Source organism: Hemitrygon akajei, chromosome 3 (assembly GCF_048418815.1).
Source record: "Hemitrygon akajei chromosome 3, sHemAka1.3, whole genome shotgun sequence".
Taxonomy (NCBI): domain Eukaryota; kingdom Metazoa; phylum Chordata; class Chondrichthyes; order Myliobatiformes; family Dasyatidae; genus Hemitrygon; species Hemitrygon akajei.
Window position 1 is genome coordinate 39,477,404 of NC_133126.1, and position 20,976 is coordinate 39,498,379.

The 20,976-nt window shown below is 41.2% G+C and overlaps 1 protein-coding gene across 4 annotated transcripts in view; it reads left to right on the forward strand.

The window, feature by feature from the left end:
- mdga2a (MAM domain containing glycosylphosphatidylinositol anchor 2a) overlaps window positions 1-20,976 on the forward strand; it is a 904,971-nt gene that overhangs the window by 828,529 nt on the left and 55,466 nt on the right. For all 4 annotated transcript variants that reach the window (XM_073039625.1, XM_073039626.1, XM_073039628.1 and 1 more), the window contains one exon: window positions 272-427. In XM_073039625.1, coding sequence (XP_072895726.1) covers window positions 272-427 — 156 coding nt within the window. The remainder of the gene's footprint in view (window positions 1-271; window positions 428-20,976) is intronic.

A 20,976-nucleotide genomic window follows, 5' to 3' on the forward strand; every position in this document is an offset into this window, starting at 1 on the left:
TTTATCACTCAGGAGGTTGACCATCAGGGAGATATTTTTTCTGTTTGAACGGAATTCTAGAATCAATTAAGTTGAAATCAGTTGAAGAAGTAATGCTGGGAAAATAGTTTTGAATGTTAAATTAACCTCTTATCAGAATTTTTTTAAACTACTGGATCTGAAGATTTTCAAATTACTCAATAGGCACTTAAGCTGCTACAGGTATTCAGATATGCAATGTTAGATGCATTCAGTATAACATAGTTAGAGATGTGCATGTGTCTGTTAACAGGAGAATTCAACTGTGCATTTGAAAATGATAAGATCTGTGGATTCACTCAAGACCGGCTTGATAATTTTGATTGGACGAGGCAAAGTGCTTCAACTAGGAATCCAAAGTATACTCCAAATACAGGACCAAGTGCTGATCGCAGTGGCTCCAAGCAAGGTAAAGTGCTTGTTTCATTTCAGAGAGCAAGTGCCTGTCTAATCAGAAGCTTACAACCTCCATTTATTCTCGGATTTTAGTGAGTGTAAGCATAACTTTCACTGTGGCCTTCTTCCAACACAAGGCAGTAATACGCAAAATACTCTGTTAATGGAAGGATATTGATCTGAAGCATTAACTCTGTTTTTTTTTGTCTTGCTGTGTGTTTCCAGCAATTTCTATTTTTATTTTAGATTTCCAGTATCTTAATGGTTTTTCAAATGTTGTCCATTATGTGTTTGCCATTGCAGTAGCTATAACTTGCATTGTGCCATTTGCCTTGAATGTGGTAATGAATTCTTTGTAAAAGCATAAGTAAAATGGTACTTCTAGCTAAACCCTACATTCAGGAATTCTACCTACAGTGTGCTATATACATTTCCAACAAACTGCATGAATGAGACTGGAGTGAAATGCAAGCATCTCTGGCCTGTTTTGTTTTTTAAGTATGTTTCTTTTTGCATGTTATGTGGCTGATATAACACTTCTCCAAAACTACTTTGGAAATTAGGGATAATTCCAATACTCATGTTGACCATGTGTGCGGCTTATCCAGCTGAGCTGCCAGTTAACCACATCTGGGATGTTAATGAGTTATAATCTATCACTAGGGATACAAATCTATCTCATAAAAAATGACGGAATTGTTTCCAAATACTGTTCCAAATGGTTCCTGTTCGATCCATGCTTAATTAAACTTGTCCTTTATTAGAACGTGAGAAGGAAGACTGGGAGTTTTCATTTGACTATCATCTATCATGTCTTATTGCTGCATCTTCGCATGGCTTCATGCATCATGTTCTGGCTTCAGCTCACATGTAGTAATGAAGATTTCTGCATAATGAAGAAAGAGAGCTTCATTTGTAGGTCTTCTCTTGCTTTTATGTGCATTTTGCTGCCTCCAGCTCCACCTCTTTTTCATACCCTCTGCCGCAAAGTGATGCTAAGGTTTGAGCAGCCTCACAAGATCTTATAATACTGAACAACTCTCAGCAGTGACCTGCATTCTAAATTTTCAAGCTTTGATACATTATCATTGGCTCCTACTCTTCTCTCACAAGTTGCAAATGATTAATATTGATTTTAAAAATAGGACACACTATAGGTCTGATTGCAAAGATGTGCATTTACTTCACTTCATGCTCATGTAAACTCCTAAACATTTCTTCCAATTTCAGACTTCCATCTGTTTTAGTGGCTTTCTAGAGATCATGTTTAGTGATGATACATTACTCACACAATTTTATCCATTGTGGCTTGGTATGTAGTAGTTGTCGCCAACCTGTCGATAGCGATCGGCTGGTCGATCTTTGAGACTTTCCCAGTTGATACCAAAAAAAAAAGAAAAATAAATACACAAATACTGTTGAGAGACTGTTTCTGGGTTGCGGGGTTTTAGTTCCGTTCTTTCTGCCCAGTGCGCATGCGCATAGCTCCCCTGCACTACACAGTGTGGGCCGCGAGGAAACGATATGAGTCAACTGCACCTTTCCTCATTCCCTGTCACACCCACTGTTGAAATTGAACCCATGCGAGGTCATCAGTCGCCTAAACACAGTGATACCCGCGCGCCAGTGTTGGCCTTGCATGGCCGCCGAGAACCGCCAATGCTACTGGCCTGGAGCGTGGCCGGCGAAAATCACCGATGCTACTGGCCCGGAGCGCGGCCGGTGAGAACCACCAATGCTACTGGCCCGGAGCGCGGCCAGCGAGAACCGCCGATGCTACTGGCCTGGAGCGCGGCCGGCAGGAACCGCCAATGCTGCCAGCCAGCCTGGAGCGCGGACAAATGGGCGCCACCTCTGAACCTGCTTAGCACGCCAAATGTTCGTGGGGAACCCAGTGCTAAAATATTTGCAGACGACCTAATTCGGGCTCAGGGTTTTGTAAGTAGCAGAGCCGTTACCTCGCTTCAATCTGCTGAAACAAACTTTTGTTGGCCAATAGATCCTACAAGGGGGGCGGGCACGGGCCTCTCGCTCTCCTCACTCACTCAGTCACTCTCTCCGGATGCAACTGCCGCGGGCCCGGCACAGGAACCTCCGGCCCTGACCTTGTCTTCTCACCCACCCGCAACCAGCTGCACCAGGCCAAGGCATCTGGCGGCGGGCGGGCAGAGGCTGGAGTTCGGGCCGGGAGGCTGTCTAATGAGGCAATGAAACCCTCAAAGCTGCTTTGGTACCCTGAGTCCAAGCATCCTGCACTTAAAGACAAACCCGTTGAGTTTTTTCAGCAGAGAAAACATGAGCAGCACGGGACAGAAGCTAAGTGCCGAGAGCCGCGAAAACTAAATTGCAGAGTAGACTGGACATAAGGAACCTGCTTTGTGTATTGCTGTATTCCCGTCGTATTTAGCACCCCCCCCCCCCCCACCCACCCCGGTCGGCCGGTCCACAAGAATATTGTCAATATTAAACCAGTCCGCGGTGCAAAAAGAGGGTGGGTACCCCTGGTGTTTATGCATTATTTTTACTTTCGGGTTGCGGGGTTTTACTTCCGGTCCTTTCTGCCCCGGTGCGCATGCGTGTAACTAATCAATCTGGGGTCAATCTTGCCTTTCACTAAGGCCAAGGTAGGGGATCTTGGGCTTAAAAAGGTTGGTGACCACTAGTTTATAGTATCTTGGGAGACTAGGAGAAAATGTGAATCCATGGGGTAATTTTGTGTTTGAGTGGAGCTATTTATGCATAGATTCATAGAGTTGTGAACACAGAAACTAACCTTTCATCCCACCTTGTCTATGTCAACCTTTCTGCCCATCCAAACTAATCATATTTGCTGGCGTGTGAAAAAGATTTTATCTATCTATGTCTCTTGCAATTTTACTCTCATGTCACCCCTCGCTCTCTATTGCCCCAGAGAAATCAAGCCCTAACTATCTATTCTTTCCCCACAACTAAAGTCCTCTGATCACGGCAACATCCAAATGAATCTCCTCTGCACTCTCTCCTTCACGTAGTGTGGTAACCAGAACTGAACATAATACAAGTAAAGTTTTGTACTTTGTAAAGTCGCAAGATTATGTCCCAGCTTTTATATTCCATATCATTACCTTCTACTGTCCACATTCCTTGGCATCCTAGCATTTACTGTATATGTCCTTACCCCTGTTGGCTTCTCAAATGTGCAACACATATAATTGTCATGAGATATATAAAGGTTGATGGAATTAAATACAGTTGTCGGGATTAAGTTCCATCAACCTTTATGTGTCCCATGACATCTAACATTGTCTCCCTCTTAATACTGACTTGATCCTCATATTAGTTCTAAAGGGTTGTCCCTTTATTCTGAGTATCGATGTCACATCAATATCCTGCTGCATCCTTGTATCTGGTACCAACACGTAAGAGGAATATTTTTTCCAAAATATGAGGTAGGATAGCAGAAGTAGAAATTGTATCCATGTGCAAGTTATATATACCATGGTGGGAAAAAGAATGCATTGACTGAAAGATTTTCAATCTCCACTTTGCAGACCTTCTGTTAGAATCAAGAAATCAAAGCTACACTGAACTAATCCAGCCAAGTTAATCGCTATTTTAAAACTACTCTGATCATCTAACACAGCAAGACTTTGTACAGAGTGTCTAATAAGAAAGCATTGTTTTTTCCATTACATCCATTATCACACTTTACTCCTTGTGAGAGCTTTCAGAATTACGGAATATCAGAGAGGGCATTTACAGAAGATTGCTTGTAATAAATGAGAATGTGTTCTCAAATGCACATGAGTGAATTATAACCAGAAAAAAAAACATAATTTACTGCTGGTTTGATGTGAGTAATCAGAGGAATGCATGCATAATGCTTCCTATGATAAAAGCAAAAGCAGATTAGCAAGTTTCTCTGATAAGTCATCATAGTTTAAAAACAGTTGGATTTGTATGCTGATGGATAATGCAGGGATTCGATGAAGGCATTTCTATTCATATCACAGCTTTTGAAGAACAGGTAATGTGTAACGAAAGTATTATTGGGAGAAAAGACAAATAACATTCCATATTCCTGCAGCTGGTGGGTGGCATGATGCTAGGAATTGGGGCATTATAGCAGGACAGAGAATTCCAGCAAATGTCTCCTCCTCCTTCTAAAACTTCAAAACTTACAAGGAGAACTTGGCCAGCAAGATCATACAATGGTGTAAACACGAGAAAGCCTGCAGATGCTGGAAATCAGAAGCAACACACATACAAAGTGCTGGAGGAACTCCGCAGGTCAGACAGCATATATGGAAATGATTAAACAGTCACCGTTTCAGGTCGAGAACTGAAAGTTGTGAAGAAGAGAGCCAGCCCAAAACATTGACTCTTTATTCATTTCCAAGTTCCTAAAATCTGTCTGAAAGTCCATGAGTTCCTTCTCTATAAACAGCAAATGCATCTGAGTAACATTGGTGTCCTTTGTAGACAATCGCTATATTCTGCTGAAAGAGGTGATTGCTGGTCGATCATTCACTGAAAAGCTTGCAAGTCTGAAGTTATGAAAACCTTGTCAATTTGAGGGAAATATTGATTCTGTGGCTGGTACCTTAAAATGGCACCAAAATGCCCTTTTCCCCTACTGTCTCCATCACCCAAGTGGACATCCCAGGTTTACTGAAGCCACATTCAGTTGTTACCTTTTCTCAAATACTTCAGGCCCTGAAATGTGATATCAAGTATTTCAAAACAGTGTCCAACAGTCCCCATTGCTGAGACTCTCTTGCCATTGTGGTTTAACATACCTTTTTTTCCAGAACTTCCTTTCCCTTTAATCTCAAAGTCTTCTCTCACTTCAAACCTTTCTAAAATAATTGTTCCTCAAGGGAGTGGGAACTGAGTATAGCCAAATGACAGTCTGGTTAATAAGCTAAAATGATGATGGTTGGCTTAAGAATAACATCCTGTATTGTCCCGGTACCGAAGAAACCACAACCAAAGGAGTTGAATGACTTCAGACCTGTTGCCTTGACGTCGCACGTGATGAAGACCATGGAGCGGCTGATAATACAGAATCTGAGGCCACAAACCAGGCACGCCCAGGATCCTCTTCAGTTTGCGTATAAGGAGAAGGTGGGAGTGGAGGATGCTATCACGTATTTGCTGCACAAATCACTCTCTCACCTAGAGGGGGTCAGTTGTGCTGTGAGGATTACATTCCTTGACTTCTCTAGTGCCTTTAACACCATCCAGCCCAAGATCTTAAGGCACAAACTAACGGAGATGGGAGTAGACTCTCACATGGTGGATTGGATAGTGGACTACTTGACAGATAGACCTCAGTATGTGCGGTTGGGAGACTGTAGGTCTGACACGGTGGTCAGCAGCACAGGGGCGCCGCAGGGAACCGTACTCTCTCCGGTCCTGTTCACCCTGTACACATCAGACTTCCAATATAACTCGGAGTCCTGCCATGTGCAGAAGTTCGCTGATGACACGGCCATAGTGGGGTGTGTCAGGAATGGACAGGAGGAGGAGTATAGGAAACTGATACAGGACTTTGTGATATGGTGCAACTCAAACTACCTGCGTCTCAATATCACCAAGACCAAGGAGATGGTGGTGGACTTTAGGAGATCTAGGCCTCATATGGAGCCAGTGATCATTAATGGAGAATGTGTGGAGCAGGTTAAGACCTACAAGTATCTGGGAGTACAGTTAGACGAGAAGCTAGACTGGACTGCCAACACAGATGCCTTGTGCAGGAAGGCACAGAGGCGACTGTACTTCCTAAGAAGGTTGGCGTCATTCAATGTCTGTGGTGAGATGCTGAAGATGTTCTATAGGTCAGTTGTGGAGAGCGCCCTCTTCTTTGTGGTGGCATGTTGGGGAGGAAGCATTAAGAAGAGGGACGCCTCACGTCTTAATAAGCTGGTAAGGAAGGCGGGCTCTGTCGTGGGCAAAGTACTGGAGAGTTTAACATCGGTAGCTGAGCGAAAGGCGCTGAGTAGGCTACGGTCAATTATGGATAACTCTGAACATCCTCTACATAGCACCATCCAGAGACAGAGAAGCAGTTTCAGCGACAGGTTACTATTGATGCAATGCTCCTCAGACAGGATGAAGAGTTCAATACTCCCCAATGCCATTAGGCTTTACAATTCTACCGCCAGGACTTAAGAACTTTTTAAAAGCTATTATTAATGCTTTTGAGATAGTGATTTAGATGCATATCATATTTTTTTTACTGAGTTAAGTATTGTATGTAATTAGTTTTGCTATAATAAGTGTATGGGACATTGGAAAAAAGTTGGAATTTCCCCATGGGGATGAATAAAGTATCTATCTATCTATCTATCTATCTTAAGCGTTTCTCAGATAGAGTTTGTCTTGTAGGCATTTGTAAGTTTGTTGCATCACCTCCACAATTATTTTAATTCATCTACAACTCATCCCTTAATTTAAAAAATGTCTTTGGGTATTTCTGCTTACCAGAGCATAACATGAAACATGCGGAAAGCGGCATGAATATCTTGTCAATAATCAATGCTTTAGGTGCTAGCGTTTAAACTGGGAGGATTGAGAGCCGTATGGAGGCTCGCCATGTTGTGACAAGGTACAACACGTGAAGCTGCTACACAAGAAAAGAGCTGATGTTGTTAGAGGTAAGGTACTAGTATGGATAGAAGATTGGCTGACTGACAGAAGGTAGAGAGTGGAGATAATGGGCTCCCTTTGAGGATGGTTCCCAATGCCTGACAAAGTTCCACAGGGATCAGTGTAGAATCAGATTTGCTTTATTATTACAACGTACTGAGATACAATGAAAAACTTATCTTGCCTATTGTACACAAAGATAAAATCTTTGCAGAGTGCATTGAGGTAATACAAGGTTAAACAATAACAAAGTGCAGAATAAATACAGGGAAATTACAGTGCAGGAAGACGTTATGGTGGACGACCCACATAACAAGGTAGATTGCAACTTTTCACTTTATGCATTAATGTTCTGTTTGAAGGAACTAACGGCATTGTGGCCAAATTTGCTGGCAATACTGAAATAGAAAATAGAATAATGCAGCACACTGCAGGCTTTTTGGCACATGATGTTCATGCTGACTTTTGAACCAGCATATAAGCAGCATCCATCATCAGAGATGCCCACCATCCAGGCCATGCTCTCTTCTCAATACTGCCATCAGGAAGAAGGTGCAGGAGCCTCAGGACCCACACCACCAGGTTCAAGAACTATTTTTACCCCTCAAACATTAGCTTCTTGAAACAGAAGTGATAACTTCACACAAATTCACTCACCCCAACACTGAACTGTTCCCACATCCTATGGAGTCACTTTCAAGAACTCTTCATCTCATGTTCTTGTTACTTATTATTTGCTTGTTTTTTGTTGTTTCTTTGTATTTACTATGAATGTGTGCAAGAAAATGAATCTTAGGGTTGTATATGTTGACGTTTATGTACTTTGACCATAGATTTACTTTGAACTTTACATCTAAGATCAATCTAATTCTTCCCTCTCACACAGCCCTCCATTCTTCTATCATTCATTTCTCATCTAAGAATTTCTTAAATGACTCTAATATTGTATATCCGTGTCAACCACCACCCCTGTTGCAGGCACCCACTGTTCTTTGTGTATAATAAAACTATCTCTAACATCACCACTGTTCTCCTCTAATCACCTTAAAATTATGCCCCTTGAATTAGCCATTTCCTCTCTGGGGAAATTAAGTCCATAAGACCACATGACATTGGAGCAGAATTAGTCTATTTGGCCCATTGAGGCTGCTCTACAATTCCATCATGGCTGATTTCTTATCCCTCTCAACTCCGTTCTTCTGCCTTCTCCATGTAACCTTTGACACACTGACTAAACCAATCAATATCTGCTTTAAATATACCCAAAGACTTGGCCTCCACAGCTTTCAGTGTCATTGAATTCCACAGATTCGCTACCTTTTTGGTAGAATAATTCTTCCTCATCTCTATTTCTCTATTCTGAAGCTGTGCCCTCTTCTCCTAGACTGTAGGAAATATCCTCGCCACATCCAGTTAGTCTTGCTCTTTCAATATTCAATAGGTTTCAATGAGATACCCACTCATTCTTCTAAATTCTAGTGACTACAGGCCCAGAGCCATCAAACACTGCTTATTTGTTAACCCAAGAAATTTGGAATCATTCTCGTAAACCTCCTCTGGACCCACTCCAATGCCAGCACATCTTTTTTTAGATAAAGGACCCAAAACTACTCAAAATACGAGTGCAGTCTGACTAATGCCTTATAAATTGTCAGCATTACATCCTTGCTTTTATATTCTAGTCTTCTCGAAATGAATGTTAACATTGCATTTACCTTCTTTACCTCTGCGTCAACCTGGTAGTTAACAGTTATAGAATCCTGCATAAGGACTCCCGAGTCCCTTTGCACCTCTGATTTTTGAATTTGCTTCCTGTTTAGTAAATAGTCTAGGTCATTATTCCTATTACCAAAATGCATGATCATGCACTTCCCTACACAATATTTCATCTGCCACTTTGCCTGTTGTCCCAATCTGTCTATATCCTTCTGCAGCCTTCCTGCTTCCTCAACACTACTGGCCCCTCCTCCTATCTTTGTTTAATCCTTGAATTTGGCCACTAAGCAATCAATTCCTTCATCTAAATCATTGACATATTACGTGAAAAGAAGCGGTCCCAAAACTGATCCCCTGGGGAACACCGCTAGTCACTGGCAGCCAGCCAGAGAAGGCCCCTTTATTCCTACTCTTTGCCTCCTGCCAGTCAGCCAATCTTCTATCCATACAAGTATCTTTCCTGTAATACCATGGGCATTTATCATGTTAAGCAGGCTTATGTGCAGCAACTTGTCAAAGGCCTTCTGAAAATCTAAGAAAACAACATCCACCGATTCTCCTTTGTCTACCTGCTTGTTATTTCCTCAAATGATGCAAACAGACATGCTGACTTTGGCCTATTTTATCATATGCCTCCAAATATGCCGAAACTTTATCCTTAATAATGAACTCCAACATCTTCCCAACCATTGAAGTCAGGCTAACTGGCCCATAATTTCCTTTCTTCTTGCCTCCCTTTCTTCTTAATGAGTCAAGTAACAATTGCAATTTTCCAGTCCTCCAGAACCATTCTAGAATCTAGTGATTCTTGAAGTATCATTAATAATTCCTCCACAATCTCTTCAGCTACTACTTTTAGAATCATGGGATGTAGTCCATTTGGTCCAGGTGACTCATCTATTCTCAGGCCTTTCAGCTTCACAAGCACCTTCTCCCTAGTAATAGCAACTAATCTCACTTCTGCAGCCTGACACTTTTCTGACATACTACTAATGTGTTCTACAGTGAAAACTGATGCAAAATACCTATTAAATTCATTCACCATTTCTTTGTCCCCCGTTATTACCTCTCCAGCATTATTTTCCAGCAGTCCAATGTCCACTATCACCTCTTTTTTAAACTTTATATATCTGAAGAAAACATTTTGTATCTTCTTTTATATTATTGGTTAGCTTACTTTTATATGTCATCTTTTCTTTCTAAATGGCTTTTTTAGTTGTCTTCTGTTATTTTTAAAAGCTTTGTAATCCGCTAATTTCCCACTAATTTTTGCGATAAGTCCTCTCTTTTCCTTTTATGCTACTTTTGACTTTCTTGTCAGCCACAGTTTCCTCATCCTCCTTTCAGAGTACTTCCTCATCTTTGAGATGTACCTATCTTGCACCTTCTGAATTGCTCTCAGAAACTAGTCTTTGCTGGTCTGCTGTCATCCCTGCTGTTGTCTCCTGCCAATCAACTTTGCCCAGCTCCTCTCTCATGCTTCTGAAATTCCCTTTACTCCAATGTAATACTGATACATCTGACTTTAACTTCTCCCTTTCAAACCGCAGTGTGAATTCTATCATATTATGTTCAATGCTCCTAACGGTTCCTTTACCTTTTCTGCCTAATCAAATCTGTTTCATCATACAATGCCCAATCCAGAACTGCCTTTCCCCTAATGGGCTCAAATACAAGCTGCTCTAAAAAGCCACCTTGTAGGCATCTACAAATTCCCTCAATTGAGATCCAGTTCCAACCTAATTTTCCCAATCTACCTTCATATTGAAATCTCCTGTGACTATTTTAACATTGCCCTTTTTACATGTCGTTTCTATTTCCCATTGTAATTTGTATCCTGCTTCCTGGATAAATTTCATAGACCTGTACGTATCTCCCATCAGGGTCATTTTACACTTGCAGTTTCTTAACTCTAACCACAAGGATTCAAAGTTCAAAGTAGATTTTTTATGGGAGTATTTATAACTTATACAACTTTGAGACTTGTCTCCTTACAGGCAGCCACAAAACAAAGAAACCCAAAAGAACCCATTAAAAAAGAGACCATCAAACCCCCAATGCGTAGAGAGCAAAAAAATGTGCAAACGATAAAAGTAGATAAATAGCATTCAGAACTGATGTCCATGAAAAAAAGTCCATTCCCGGACACAAAGCCACAACTTCATTTAAGTGCAGAGCCAAGCAAACGTCATGGAACAGTGAGCTGAAATATCCCGTCCCTCACCTTGGGTCCTGACTCCCTTTTCAATCTGGCCAAGTGGCCAAACATTAGGTTTCTTCACTTCAATATGTTCTGGGGCCTGGATCCCACCGCCACAACTCGGCCAATACCTGACCTTTCCAATTCGACCTGGCATTTGTACGGATTGAACCTGAGGTCCATTAGACATCGGAGCAGAATTATGCCATCTGGCCCATGGAGTCTGCTCCACCATTCAATCATGGCTGATCCTTTTTTTAATCTCCTCCTCAACCCCAGTTCCCGGCCTCTCCCTGTAACCTTTGATGCCACGTCTAATCGTGAACCTATCAATCACTGCCTTAAATACACCCAACAACCTGGCCTCCCCAATCCAGGCAACATCCTTGTAAATCTCCTCTGCACCCTTTCTATAGTTTCCACATCATGCCTGTAGTGAGGCGACCAGAACTGAGCACAGTACTCCAAGTGGGGTCTGACCAGGGTCCTGTATAGCTGCAACATTACCTCTTGGCTCCTAAACTCAATTCCACAATTGATGAAGGCCAATGCACTGTAAGCCTTCTTAACCACACAGTCAACATGTGCAGCAGATTTGAATGTCCTATGGACTCAGACCCCAAGATCCCTCTGATCCTCCACACTGCCAAGAGTCTAACCATTAATACTATATTCTGCCATCATATTTGACCTAACAAAATGAACCATCTCATACTTATCTGGGCTGAACTCCATCTGACACTTCTTAGCCCAGTTTTGCATCCTATCAATGTCCCACAGTAATATCTGACAGCCATTTACAGTATGTACAACACCCCCAACTTTTGTGTCATCAACAAATTTACTAACCCATCCCTCCACTTCCTCATCCAGATCATTTATAAAAATCCTGAAGAGAAGTAGTCCCAGAACAGATCCCTGAGGCACACCACTGGTCACTGACCTCCATGCAGAATATGACCCGTCTACAACCGCTCTTTGCCTTCTGTGGGCAAGCCAATTCTGGATCCACAAAGCAATATCCCCTTGGATCCCATGCCTCCTTACTTTCTCAATAAGCCTTGCAAGGGGTACCTTATCAAATGCCTTGCTGAAATCCATATACACTACATCTACTGCTCTACCTTCATCAACGTGTTTAGTCACATCCTCAAAAACTTGAATCAGGCTTGTAAGGCGCAACCTGCCTTTGACAAAGCCATGCTGACTATTCCTAATCATATTATGCCTCTCTGTATGTTCATAAATCCTGCTAAGTTTACAATAGGTCATCAATAGGATTCAGAGAAGCTGCAGATGGAGATCAGTCTGGAAAAGTGTGAAATGATATACTTGACACTCGATGACCCATTGTAATCTTAGCCAACCTTCTACACCATCCATGACATCACCAACCATTATGTCATCAGTAAATTTATTAACCCACCCTTCTACTTCCTGATCCAAGTCATTTATGAAAGCCACAAAGAGCAGTGGTCCCAGAACAGATCTCTGCAGAACACTACTGGTCACCAAAATGCTCCATCTGCAGTACAACTACCCTTTTCCTCTGGGCAAGCTATTTCTGAATCTACACAGCAAAGTTTCCCTGGATCCCTTGCCTCCTGACTTCCAAAATGAGCCTACCATGGGGAATCTTGTCAAATGCCTTACTAACATCCATAAACATCACATTCACAGCTTTGCCTTCATCAATGTGCTTTGTCACATCATCAAAGAATTCATTCGGGCTTGTGAGGCATTACCTGTTCCTCATAAAGCCATGTTGATTATTCTAATCAGGTTCTACTTCCAAATATGCTTACAAATCCCATTTCTATGAATCGTCTCCACCAATGAAATTAGACTCACTGGTCTATAATCCCAGGGTTATCCCTGTTGCCTTTCCTGAATAAATGAATAACATTTGCAACCCTTTGATTGTCTGGTACTACCCCTGTGGCCAGTGAGGATGCAAAGATCTTTGCCAAAGGTGCAGCAATCTCTCCTCTTGTTTCTACTGTAACCTGGGGTATATCCTGTTCAGCTCTGGGGACTTATGGTATTTATCCTAATGTTTTCAAAAGTTCCAGCACATCCTCTTTCTTAATCTCAACATGTTCCGACATGTCAGACTATTTTTCACTGTCCACACATTTGTCAAGGTCCTTCTCACTGGAGAATACGGAGGCAAAGTATTCATCGAAGACCTCCCCAACCTCTTCCCAGAGGTGGAGGAACAGCTAATTTTGTGGCGGCAGGAAGTTTGCAGAAAAAATTGGACAGGTTAGAAGAGTAGTCAAATAAAGGACAAATGGAATACAGCTTAGTAAGTATGCACTTTGTTAGGAAGAATAAAGGTGTGGACTATTTTCTAAATGGGATGAAAATCCAGAACTTGGAGATACAATATAAAGGAACTTTTCTTGGTTCAGAATTCTCCTTAAGTTTATCTTGCAGGATGGGTCAGTTGTCAAGAAGATGCATGTAGTGTTAGCAATCATTTCGGGAGGACTAGAACATAAAAGCAAGAATGTATGACCGAAATTTTTTAAGGTGTTTTTCAAAGGTTCAAGTTTCAAAGCTGCGAAGATTCATTTATTATCGAAGTATACAACTATGAAATTCTTCAAATCTATGGGTAGCCATGAAACCAGGAAAGGAAGGGAAAGAAAGGCACATCAACCCCCAAATCCCATAGCCCCGCAAAAAAATGGAAAAAGCCGAAAAGACACATCAACCACCAAATCCCACCTCCTGCACAAAAGCCATGCAAAACAGACCAGACACATCGACCCCCCCCCCAATCCCTCCTCCCACACATAAAAACAAACAAAATGGATCAGGCACATCAACCCCAAATCCCACCTCCTGCACCAAAAAAAGTGAACAAATCAGTTCAGGAACATCGACTCCCCCAAATCCTTCCTCCCGCAGAAAAAAATGAACAAAATTCATCAGGAACATCAACCCCCAGATCCCTCTTCCCTCACAAAAAAACAATAATTCAATGATTCAATCCTTCCCCCATCGCTTTATTCGGCAAACAATGGGATCTTTAATCGACATTCACATTCAGACCACATTTGGTATACTGTGAGCAGTTTTGGGCTGTGTATCTAAGTAAGCATTTGCTGGCCATGGGGAGGGTCCAGAGTGTGTTCAACCCTAACCCTAACACTTTCATCCTGGGAATGAAAGGTTGAACATATGAAGGGAGTATGAGGGTTCAGGGCCTTCACTCAATGGAGTTTAGAAGGATGCAGAGAATCTTATTGGAACTTACCACATACTGAAAGGCCTTGACCAAGTGGATATGGAAAGGATGTTTTCAATAGTAGAAGAGTTTGAACTGATAGAATCCATGGCAGAGCCTCAGAATAAAGAGATGTCTCTTTAGAACTGGTTCGAGGAGGAATTTCTTCAGCCAGAGAGTGATGACTCTGTGGAACTGGTTGCCATTGAGAGATGTGGAGGCAAAGTCATTGGATGTTTTTAAAGCAGAGATTGATAGGTTCTTGATTAGTAAAAGGATTCAGGGTTATGGGGAGAATGTGGTTCAGTTAAAAAAATTCAGGCAAGATTGAATGGCAGAGCAGACTTGATGGGGTGAATAGCCTAATTTTGTTCCTGTATCTTAATCAGTGAACAATGGGATCTTTAATCGGGGACTACACTCAGACCACATTTGGTATACTGTGAGCAGTTGAGAATGAATATGGGCACAGGAAGATGCAAATATAGAAATTAGTGATTTTTATTCGGTGCCTATAAACAGAGTGGTGAATGGGATGCAAGGGAATTTGAAAATAAATTATTCTGGGACACAGCAAAATCTTTTGAAGAACTTCCAAGTTTGGTATTTCTGCCTTCTGAAACCAAACTGTTTGGGGAAATCTGATTTAAGTAAATGAGGCAGAAATTTACTCTTTAATTTGGGCCTTTCAGAGCATTAGGTTATGCGCATGTTGTTGAAAGGAAACTAGAGTCTAATGAGTAAAAATCACCTTGCACGTCCAGCAAAAATGTGATAAATCTATTTGCTACTCAATATGCAAATTATTATTCATTAGGGAGATATTCTGACATTTTGAGATAACACTTATTTTCCTTGACAAGTTTGTTCTTAACTCTAGGGTGACTCGAGATACTTGTGAATTACAATAAAAGTGAGTGCCAATGTGATGTGTAAACCTGAGTGATTGGGGTATTAAGCAATCATAATAGGAGGAAATTAATCCGGAGCTAGAATATATTCAGAAATATACAGGTAATGATGGTAAGGGAGAACGTGTGGCTGAACCTTGATGGTGCTCATTAAATATAACTGTTACAGCAAAAGAAGACAAGGTAACTAATGTTATTCAAAAGCATGATTTTCTTTTGTTCTGCTTGACATGCAGACCAGGAAGCAAACGGCACTGGAAGTCATTTCAAAGTAAGTGAGCAAAGCTGTGCACAAGCACTTTCTGAGAGAAATGTAATAACTAGCTTAGAACAAGATTTGGAAAGGTTAGGTTGCAGCTGAGAAGTTGGGATAAAAATGGGATTAATGTAGGATTGGTGTAAATTGTTGGTGTTGACTCAGTGGGCCAAATGACTTGTTTCCATCTGTCTGGCTTTATGATATAGAGGAATTGATGTCTAATAGTTACATCGCGGCGTGTTTCATAATTTTCAGCAGATATTCATTAATGTGTCCCACCCGAAAGCAAAATGATGCCTGGGCAAAGGAGGAAATAGCAAATAGTTAAGTAATAAAATGCATCAATGACATGGCAGTACTCTTCAGGGCCAGTTACCAGAAAAAAAAAGTAGAACCCTGAGGCTTGGTTAAAAAGGTGGCTTCTCAGGGTGGGAGATGGAGAAGTGGATAACCTAAGGAAGGCAGTTTCGTAGCAAAGGGCCCAGGTAGCAGAGAGACATCTCTGGATACCTGCGCTCTGCTGGTATCTCTGTACTCAGGTTTTCTACTTCTGTTCATGATGGTTATAAATACTGATAAAAATATGAAAGGGAATTTTTCAAACTTAACTGATAAAGAATTCTGCAGGAAGGAAGTCAGTAAAATGTAAGGAAGTGCTTAGGGATTAGCAACTGAACAGATGGTCTACAAAAATGTGAAATGTTTGGTATACTTTGGTACCAAGGTAATAAGCACTTTGAAACAAGGGCAGATAGGGTGAGATGAGAAAAGAAAATCTCTGCTTATTTGTTGGCGAAACACTAAAATCATCTCTGTAAAGCAACAGTTGTGAAGATAAACAAAATATTTGAGTATATAAATATATCAGAAATATTGGAGAGTATACAGTACATCAAGGATGCTGTCTACTGTCTAGGTGAGTTGAATTGTTCACTTGTCTGATGTTAAATTAACCAAGCATTGTAAAGTGTCTTTGTTTTGCTTTCATTAATCTTGAAGTGAAGAGAAAAGAGAGAGAAATGCTGAAACGTGATAAAGGAAGGTCACTGGAGCAGTGCTGAGTCATGAGATAAAGACAGTGGATAATGAGGTGGAATCAGTTTGCTTGAGATCCTGAAGAGCAAGGGCAGAAAAACATGGGTGAGAATAATTTATAGACCCCTGAAATGTAACCGCTCAGTAAGAAATAAATGTGGAAGTATCAAGGGCATTGTGGAAGGAAACTGCAGTTCTCATTGGAAGATTGTAATTTACATATTAATTAGATGAATCCATGGACGAGAGTATTGTGGAAGTAGTAGTCATGGGATACATTGGAGATTGCCCATAGAACAGTACATTGCATAATATATTCAGGAACAGTCTATTTTAGATTTGGTTGTTTGTAATGAGGAAGGTTTTATTCTGATGGTTAAATATCCCCTCGAGGGTAGTGACCACAACATGATAGAACACAAAGTGCACTTTGAGGATGAATACAATTGGCCCATAGCCAATGTTTTCAGTTTAAATAAGGGCAATTATACTGGTATGGTGGTAGAGTTGTCTAAGGTGGATTGAGTAAACAAGCCAAAAGACAGAGCAGCAGCTGAACATTGGCAGATACTCAAACAGCTGATCTGTAAAGCAAGGATGTCATGTTGAGGCTTTAGAAGGCACTGGTTAGGCCTCACTTGGAGTATTGTAAACAGTTTTGGGCTCCTTATCTGAGAAAGGATACGCTACCATTGGAGAGGGTTCAAAGGAGGTTCATGAAAATAATTCCCAGATTGAATGGCTTGTCATTTGAAGAGTGTTGGATGGCTCTGGGCCTGTACTCACTGGAATTCAGCAGAATGATCGGTGACCTCATTAAAACCTATTGAATGTTTAAAAGCCTCATGAGAGAAGATGTGGAGAGTATGTTTCCTATGATAGGGGAGTCTAAGATCAGAGGACACAGCCTCAGAATAGAGGGCTATCCTTTTAGAACCAGAGATGAGAAGCAATTTCTTTAGCCAGAGAGTGGTGAATCTGTGGAATTCATTGCCACAGGTAGCTGTGGATGCCAATGACAAATCTCTACATATATTTAAGGCAGATGTTGATAAGTTTTTGATTGTTCGGTGCATGAAGGGTATGGGGAAAAGGCTGGAGGTTGGGGCTGAGAGGAGAAAATGGGTGAGCTGTGATGAAATTGTATATTATGCCTATAAAAAATCCTCACCACCTCCCCTAGAAGCTTTCATGTTTTATTGTTTTACAACTTGAATTACAGTGGATTTAATTTGGCTATTTTGACACTGGTCAACAGAAAAAGACTTCCGTGTCAAAGTGAAAACAGATATCTCCAAAATGATCTAAGTAAATTACAGATATAAAACACAAAATAATTGATTGCATAATTATTCACCCCCCTTTAATATAACACACCAGATCATCACAGGTGCAGCCAATTGGTTTTAGAAGTCACATTATCAGTTAAATGGAGATCTGTTTCTGGAGACCTGTGTGCAGTCAAGGTGTTTCAATCGATTGTAGTAAAAATACACCTGTATCTGGAAGATTCAACTGCTGGTGAGTCAGTATCCTGGCAAAACCTGTATCATGAAGGCAAAAGAACACTCCAAGCAACTCCACAAAAAGGTTATTGAAGAGCACAGGTCAGGGGATGGATACTAGAAAATTTCCAGTCACTTGGAGTACAGTTAAGTCAATCATCAAGAAATAGAAAGAATCTGGTGCAGCTGTAAATCTGCCTAGAGCAGGCTATCCTCAAAAACTGAGTGACCATGCAAGAAGGGGACTAATGAGGAAGGCTAACAAGAGACATATGACAGCTCTGGAGGAGTTAAGAGCTTTGGTGGCTGAGGTGGGGGAGACTGCACACAGAATAACTGTTGCCTGGGTGCTTCACCAATTGCAGCTTTATGGGGGAGTGACAAAGAGAAAGTCATTGTTGAAAAATCTCACATGAAATCTCAGCTAGAGTTTGCCAGAAGGCATGTGGAAGATTCTGAAGCCAGCTGGAAGAAGGTTCTATGGTCTGCTGAAACCAACATTGAGCTTTTGGGCCATCGGACATCATCAAAAACACACCATCCCTACCGTGAAGCATGGTGGTGGCTGCGTCATACTGTGGGGCTGCTTCACTGCAGCAGGCCCTGGAAGGCTTGTGAAGGTAGAGGGTAAAATGAATGCAGCAAAATACAGGGAAATCCTGGAGGAAAACCTGTTGCAGTTTGCAAGAGAACTGCAACTTGGGAGAAGATTTGTTTTCCAGCAAGATAATGACCCCAAGCATAAAGCCAAAGCTACACAGGAATGGCTTAAAAACAACAAAGTTAATGTCCTGGAGTGGCCAAATCAGAGTCCAGACATCAATCCCATTGAGAATTGCTGGCTGGACTTGAAAAGAGCTATTCACTCATGATTCCCATGCGATCTGACAGAGCTTGAGCAGTTTTGTAAAGAGGAATGGGGGAAAATTGCAGTGTCCAGATGTGCAAAGCTGATAGAGACCTATCCACACAGACTCAAGGCTGTAATTGCTGCCAAAGGTGAATCTACGAAATACTGACTTGAAGGGGGTGAATACTTATGCAATCAATTATTTTGTTTTTTATATTTGTAATTAATTTAGATCACTTTTAGAGATCTGTTTTCATTTTGACACAAAAGAGTCTTTTTCTGTTGATCAGTGTGTCAATAAAAGCAAATTAAATTCACCGTGTTTCAGTGTTGTAAAATAATAAAACATGAAAACTTACGGGGGGGGGGGGTGAATACTTTTCATAGGCACTGTATATAGGAAGAATACAGCTAAGATAAATATGAAGCCTCAAGAGAACAAAGCTGGTGTACTGTTTTTTGCAATAAAAATGTAATAGAGTAATAGAATCATAGAAAAGAACAGCAGTGAAACAGACCATTTGGCCCATCTAGTCTGTGATGAGCCATTTAAACTGCCTACTCCCATTGATCTGCCTCAGGACCATAGCCTTCCATTTCCCTACCATCCACGTACCTATCCAAGCTTCTCTTAAATGGTGAAATTGAGTTTGCTTGCACTGGTGGCTCATTCCATCCTCTGAGGGAAGAAACTTCCCCTAATGTATAATTTATATTTCTGTTTTCTTTTTCTCATGAGTCCAGCTTGGGTGATACTGCTGCAAATAATTTTTCATTGTACCTGTACTTAAGTGTACTTGTGCCAATGACAATAAACTCAACTTTGACTTTCACTCGGCTGAATCCTGGGATGAAAGGGTTGTCCTATCAGGGCTGTGCCTATATTCTTGAAGCTCTGAAGAATGATCTTAATCAAAATCTGACGATCTTCAGGGGTTTGATGTTGGGATATTTTCTCTAGTGGGGAAATCTCAAACAATGGGATGTAAATACAGGAGCTCAGATATTCTAGCAGGAAATGGTGTATCTCTGGAATTTTCTGCCCTTAAGGGTGGTGGGCACTGCATCGTTGGGAATATTTAAAGCAGAACTAAATAAGTATCTGATGGATTGAGGAATAGAAGAATACGGAAAAATGACACAGAAGGAGAGTTGAGTCCAGTATATTAGTTATGATCATATTAAATGCAGGGCAAGGCTTGAAGAGTCTGAAGACTTATTCCTGTTCTGATCTTTTTGCATTCATGTTTGCTCAAGCAAAGTATGGACAGATATGAAAATGTGCTTCTTAGATTTGAATACCCTTCTGCCATCACAGCAGGTGCCTTATTGGACTCAAGTGCCAGTTTCTTTCCTATTTCCTACAAATCATCAAATAACCTGTGTTTTATAGCAGTTTTCACAATCTAACATGAGCTCTTCATAACCACTGAAGTACCTCTGATGCGAAGGCATTGTATGAGACTGTGGCAGTTAATTTGTGCACAACAAACTCCCACAGATTAGCAATGTGATGATGACTAGGTAGCCTGGATTTTATGATAATAATTGAGATATCAGCCAGAACACCAGGAATAACTATTCTGCTGTTCTTCAAAATACTTCGATACGATACTACACATCTACTTAAGAAACTAAGAGGCAGTACATTCAACAGAGCAGCAGAGCACTGCACTAGAGAGAGCGCGAGAGAGACTAAATACTGCAACTCCTGACTCAGTGAGAAGTGCCACCATATCTTGGTTGCATCTTAAGTATCTGTTCAATTTGCTTTGACTTGCTTTTGATTATGTGCAATCCTTGTCTTTGTACTGGAGCCTGGCTGAATCTAACCAAACCCAATTTCACATCATGGTTTGGGGCTAGGTCAGCTTTGAATAAATAAAGATTAGCTTTATTTATCACGTGCATCAAAGCATAAAGCAAAATATATCACTTGTATCAAATCAAATTAGTGTCAATTGTTCTGGGAGCAACCTACTCGTGTTGCCATGCTTCCAGTGCCAACACAGCATGTCCACAACTTACCAGCCCTGACCAGAGCCATGTGTCTTCAGAATGTGGGAAGACGCCCATGCAGTCAATTGGAGAGGCACAATCTCAGTACAGACAGTGGTGGGAGTTGAATCCCGATTGCTGATCGCCAGCTGATTAATGATAAAGCGAATGCGCTGACCCCTATGCTACTGTGCTACCAGAAATCTTCAGGTTCAGGTTGGCT